Below are 6,421 nucleotides of genomic sequence, written 5' to 3'. Positions count from 1 at the left end.
TATATATATACACATTAGCACATATATACTAATGGTTACATACAAATCTATATACATATATATGTATATATTATATATGTGTATATATATACATTAGCACATATATACTAATGGCTACTACAAATCTATATACATATAGATGTCTATATTATATATGTATGTATATACACATTAGCACATATGTACTAATGGTTACATACAAAGCTATATACATATATATGTCTATATTATATATATGTATATATATATACATTAGCACATATATACTAATGGTTACATACAAATCTATATACATATGTACATATATGCAAGCACACATACATTCCTGTTGTTGTTTAGTGTTGTCAAGTCAGTTCCGACTCATAGCAACTCTGTATAGGGTTTCCGAGATGTGACTGGTGCATTTGAATTGCTGACCTTGCAGTTCAAGCCAAACTTTAGTCCAGTGCTTATCCTACGTGCTGCATCAGAACTCCTCATATATACAGATTTGCATGTAAGTAACGTTGAGTCATATTGACCCTGTTGTATATAAGTACTGTTGATTCATAGTGACCCTGTGTAGTGTTTCTGAGGAGTGGCTGTAGGGTTTGAACCACCAACCTTGTGATTAGTGTATGTATGTCTGTGTATATATTTCTTATTCTGTCAGATGAGAGGACCTAAAACAACCAAATGTGCAACAACAGACCACTAGCAATGAGCACAACCAGTGTACAGATCTTGGTTTCTAATATCATTCTCTCACAGAAGGAATCAGGGCTCCTTGGAGAAATGGCTGACTCTAGGACATGTTGTTGTTGTTGTTAAGTGCTGTAAACTCAGTTCTGACTCATAGCGACCCTGTATAGAGTTTCTAAGACTGTAATTTTTGCGGAAGCAGAAAGCCTCATTTTTCTCTCATGGAGCGAAAGGTGGGCTGAAATCACCGACCCTCATGGTTTACAACCCAGTGCTTATCCTATGGAACCACAGTGCTCCTTGGTTCCAGGACTTGTTGTTGTTGTTGTGAAGTGCTGTCGAGTCGATTCTGACCCATAACGTCCCTGTATAGGGTTTCCAAGGAGCAGCTGGTGAGCTTGAACCACCAACCTTGCAGTTCAAACAACTTTGCAGTCTGACACATTAGCCCACAGCGTCACCCCAGGACTCCTGGTTCTAGGACTAGGGCAGGAAAAATACAAGATGAGTCTGGAGCATCTTGCAATGTTGGAAAGTAAAGACGAAGACGTACTAAGTAAATAAACTAACCAAACATTTGATACTCCAAGCAGCAAAGGAGCCAACTGAAAAAGTGCAACAACTTGAGTAGTAAAATAAAGTATTGCTGGATTCTAACTGAAAGTCTAAATAAATATCCATGAATTCATACTGATGTAAATAAATTATTGAATATATAATCAAATTTCCCTAGCAGACAAATAATTGATGTAGTCCAAATAATTGATGTAGCTACTTCAAGAAGGGGGAGTGTACTTCTTATTCCTTAAGTACAGACAGCACATAGTGACTTCCTTTCAACAAGTAAGATCTGGAAAGAGGAAAGGCGGCGGCAGGGCAAAGATGAACTTTATAGTGAAGAAACCGGACTAGGATTCAGAAAATCTGGATTTGAGTTCCAGCTCTAACATTAAACTTGGCTGTGTGGATACCCACGATATATATAGGTTTGTGCGTGCACATGTATGAATTTACCTCCACTGCAAGCACATCCATGAATGTGGTAGAGCATACAGGGGACAAACTTATGAGAACTTCTTAGGCAATGAGTTGCTAGTTCTGGGGGCTCAGGACCATAGTCTCAGGGGACACTATGGTCAACTGACTATCATAGTCCACAAAGACAGTGTTCTACATCCAGCTTTGGTGAGTAATGATTAAGATCTTAAAGCTCATTAGCAGCCATGTAAGGTGCAACTATTGGTCTCTCCATGTGTGGAGGCAAAAAGAGTGATGAAGATTGAAAATGCTTGGAATCAATTAGTCCAGTGGGCTAATGGACCATGTGAATGTCAGTCTCCACAACCCTAAGATCAGAAGAACTGGCTTCCACTACCAACTACACAGAAAGGGCTCACGTTAGAAGGTCCCGAATAGAGCGGGAAAAATGTGTAAGAGAACACAAAATTATTTTTTAAAAGATTGTGCATACTGGTCAGAAAGAGACTGAAGACCCTGAGACGGGGCCTGTGACCACCCTTCAAGTCTGAAACTGAACTCATTCTCACTGTCCAAGTTTCAGTCAACTGGCACATACACATATGTTGCTGCTCTTCTCAAATGCCATCGAGTCAGTTCCAACCCACAGTGACCCTGTATAGGGTTTCTGAGGAGATGGTGAGCTTGAACTGCTGACTTTGCAGTTTAAGCCATCTTTGAGTCCAGCGCATTAGCCCACAGTGCCACACCAGGACTCCAGATAGGTATATAGGGAACAACAACACTAGTTAAGGTGTGCTCAACATGAAATGGCCAACTATTCAGTACAAAACTGGCAACATGTAGCTAAGGACAAAATTTAGAAGGGATGGGAATGAGGATGGAATGGAACGAAGAACCACAGGATAGTTGTTGTTATATGGAAGGGATTGCAATCATTGAGATGAAACAAAGTGTACGATTTGCTGAATGTAAAACTGATGTTCTGCTCTGTAAACTTTCATTCAATTCCCAATAAAAAGTTTCAAATAAATCTATGTGATAAAATGTGAAACAAAACTCAAAATCACCAAAAAAAAAATGACCAGGCTTAGTGGTCATCTAGAGACTGAGAGAATCCCAAGACCATGGTCCTCCTTCAGGTCTGACACGGAACTCATCCCCGTGGCCCAATTTTCGGCCCAGCCCAGCAATAGAGAGGTATATAGTGGCTGGTGGCTGTGTGCCGTGGAGTCAGTTCTGACTCATAGCGACCCTATACGGGGTTTCCAAGGATGTAAATCTTTATGGGAGCAGAAAGCCTCATCTTTCTCCCACGGAACAGCTGGTAGTTTCGAACTGCTGACCTTGAGGTTTGCAGCCCGATTTGTAATCACTACGCTACCAGAGCTCCTTAGAGAGGTATATAGGGGAGACAATAAAATTAGTGAGGTACAAACACCATGGAATGAATAACCCATTAAAGATCAGAAGGGCAGTAGCATTTAGCCAAGAGCAAAACTCATAAGGATGGGAAAAGAAGGAGGAATGGAAACAAGAAACATAAGAAGAACTGGAATAAACTATGTTGCAATCACTGAGATAAAAAAAAGTGTACGGTATGTTCAACATAAAACTGATGCTCTGCTCTGTAAACCTTCACTTAATTCACAATTTAAAACAAAAAAACAAGCTGTGTGACCTTGCGAAAGTCAACTGTCTCTGAGTCTAAGTTCTCTAATTAAAAGAACTGGAGATTGATTGAGTTTACATTCCTTTTGTTAAAGTAATAGAAAATTTTCAAGTCATAGCCTGTCGTTTTATCTTTGTTATTTGGATCCCTACTTCTTTGTACCTCACATTTCATTTGAAAAGCGAGAAAGAACACCTGAATACGGAGCTCATGTAGCTCCCAGAGAGCAGAGATCTTGACTGTTTTGTTTAGTAGGATATGCTTACATCAGAGTGGTCATTATCAATATCCATTGGCTGAATGAATGAATGAATGGTTTAATGAAAACCCAGCAGTGTAACAGGAAGTGAGTTAATCAGCCCCCTTGCAAAACATAAGCACGCTTGATGTAATCGTTAAGCTACCGTGTGTTAGTCAATAGCATTCAACATTGATTCGGCATCTACAATGTGCCAGACGCTACACTAAGCCTGGTGAGTAGGAATACAGAGGTGGATGAGACTTGGTGTCTGTCCTCAAGAAACTTAATGAGGGAGGGAGGGTAGGAAAGGAGAGAGAAGTAATCAGAAAGATGAGCACAAGTTTTGAATGAAGGGAGATGAGATGAATTTCAGACTGACAATAGTTTTGATGGGATGTTTGGGGTGTCTGAGGAACCTGAAGAACAGCTAGTAAGAAGAAAACAGTTGAAATCAAAGATGAAAAGTTGGGTTGGTGGTGGTGAATAATTTTGAATATTCTTTGGATATTCTTAAATACTAAAAACTTTTTAATTTTATGAATACTATTAAGTAATAAAGAAAATTAATTCATAGTTGTCCATTATCAAGTAAAATTTTAAGCAAATTCTAACGATAACAAGTTAAAAAGGACAAGTGTCTGAACTTGAACGTTTGAGATGAATACGAGAGTGATTGTGAGATCCTCCCTTTAGTCTAACGTCCTCCTTGGAGTTTGGAGAAGTCTTCTTCATGAAGGAGTTCCCCACAATGTTACACAATGTCAAACATGCAGCAAGCACTTGGTGCAGTTTATTGAAAAGTAATAGGACCTGCCCTCAAGACACTTACAACATTGTTTCCTCTTGAGTTTCTCAGTCCTGAGGAATACTCCATATCATCAAAGAAAACAGACCCACCCAACGCAGAGAACCCCTTTGGTAGTGGTTGCTAATTATCCTACAGACAATACCAATGCCTTCTGGAAGTGAGAGACATGACTGATAGCAAAACTTGCAATTCTGTTCCTTCCTCCCTCTTCCAATCTAGCCTCCATTAGTCTCAGCTTCAGAGAGGGTTTGGCATTGGACCATGCTTCTCCTTCATCCTGAAGCTGCCAAGCAGCCACACTCTGTAGGCCAGGGACATAAGACCCAAAGATGTTACAAGGGATTTCAGAGATCAACTCTTCCAAACTCTGTAGGTTGCAAATCATAAGCTGTGAGCCCGGAAGTAAGTGACCTCAAGGTCACACTGCTAGTCTTAACCTCACCTGACAGTGTCCACTCTTTCTACTCCCATCCCCTGACCTCCCCCTGCCCGGGTGGTACCTGCCCAGTCCTTTGATGCCTGCGGAGCCCCTGGCCAGGCACTGTAAGCGGAGTCTCTCAATGGGGTCGGTGGCTGTGGCGAGTTTCTTGTTGGCCTGGATTGCCATCTCCCGGTCATGGCGCGCTGTCCCTGCCATCTGAGAGGATCTGAGAGGACAAGACACAGCAGCATTAGCGGAGAGGTGCAGCCTCGAGGATGTGGAATCAGCCGCCTTGCTCCCAGCAGCCTGGCTGAGAAGGAAATTGACGGCTTAAACCATTCTATTATGCTCTTCCAAGGAACAGATCAAACCTCCCAGAACTACACCAAGTGTGTGCCTGGTGTATTTATTACTTACTTATTGAGCCCTGAGGACAGTTGCTTTCTCAACCCTGAACCACAGGTTTAAGTATACAGCCAACCCCCACTGTGCTTTGTCCCTTCTGAAGCATCCTTTCCTTCACAGAAAAGCTGTCTGGTTCCTTGGAGTCTCCTACTTGAGCCAACTTCAAATGCTGTCTTTTATGAAAACTTTTCTCTAATCCCGTCGACCCACATTTAATAACCTCCTCTTTGGTCTATGCATTGTGTTTTGTTGCTACTGACTTGACTGTAATTGTCAGCACTTTGGCCCTAACGATTACTGCAAATAACTGCTTTGCTTCTCTTGATTAACAGATTAATGTCTATTAACACTTAATGAGGTTCTCAGGACAGAGAAATGATAAGCAGACACATACTCTCTCTTCTCCCCTTTTCTCTCTCAACAAATGTATGGACTAAAGCAAACCTATTTCCATTTAATCAGTTCCAACTCGGCCACCCCATGCATTGCAGAGTAGAACTGCTACATGGTATTTTCTTGATTGTAATGGCGCTGTGGGTTAATGCGCCAGACTGCAAAGCTGTTTGAACTGCACCAGCTGGTCCTGGGAAACCCTATACAGGGTCGCTATGGGTTGGAATCGACTCGATGGCACTTAACAAGAACAATGTTTACAGAGGAGTTCTGGCATGGCTCTGTAGGATCAGCACTGGGCTACTAACCACAAAATCAGTGTTTCTAACCCACCAGTCACTCCTTGTGAACCTTATACAGGGTCACTATGAGTCAGAACCAACTCAATGTCACTGAACAAGTATACAACAGTCTTTGCAGAAACAGATACCAAGTATTTCTTCCATGGCACCTCTAGGTAGGCTTGAATTGCCAACTTTTAGGTTAGTTGTTGAGGCAGACATTTGCACCACCCACGAACCTTTTTCACCACAACCCCCTCTCTCCTAAGGAGCTCTGGTAGCGTAGTGGTTACGAATAAAGCTGCTAAATTCAAGGTCGGCAGTTAGAAACCACCAGCTGTTCTGCAGGAGAAAGATGAGGCGTTCTGCTCCCGTAAACCTGTACAGGGTCGCTATGAGTCGGTTCCGACTCCACAGTACTTAACAACAATGACAACAGCCCCTCTCTTATTTCTGAATATTTAACAACACAAAAGCTAAATTGTAGTGTGAGAGAAGTATTTTACATATATACGTCTTATAAGGAGGAGCCCTGATGGCA

The 6,421-nt window shown here is 41.6% G+C and overlaps 1 protein-coding gene across 1 annotated transcript in view; it reads right to left on the bottom strand.

The window, feature by feature from the left end:
* CAPSL (calcyphosine-like) overlaps window positions 1-5,017 on the bottom strand; it is a 20,359-nt gene extending 15,342 nt beyond the window's left edge. The window contains exon 1 of the mRNA XM_006876547.1: window positions 4,881-5,017. Within this exon, the coding sequence (XP_006876609.1) occupies window positions 4,881-5,017 (137 nt within the window). The remainder of the gene's footprint in view (window positions 1-4,880) is intronic.
* Window positions 5,018-6,421: the final 1,404 nt, after the last annotated feature.

Source organism: Chrysochloris asiatica, unplaced genomic scaffold (genome assembly GCF_000296735.1).
Source record: "Chrysochloris asiatica unplaced genomic scaffold, ChrAsi1.0 scaffold00390, whole genome shotgun sequence".
NCBI lineage: Eukaryota > Metazoa > Chordata > Mammalia > Afrosoricida > Chrysochloridae > Chrysochloris > Chrysochloris asiatica.
This window is presented reverse-complemented; position numbering and strand designations above follow the sequence as displayed.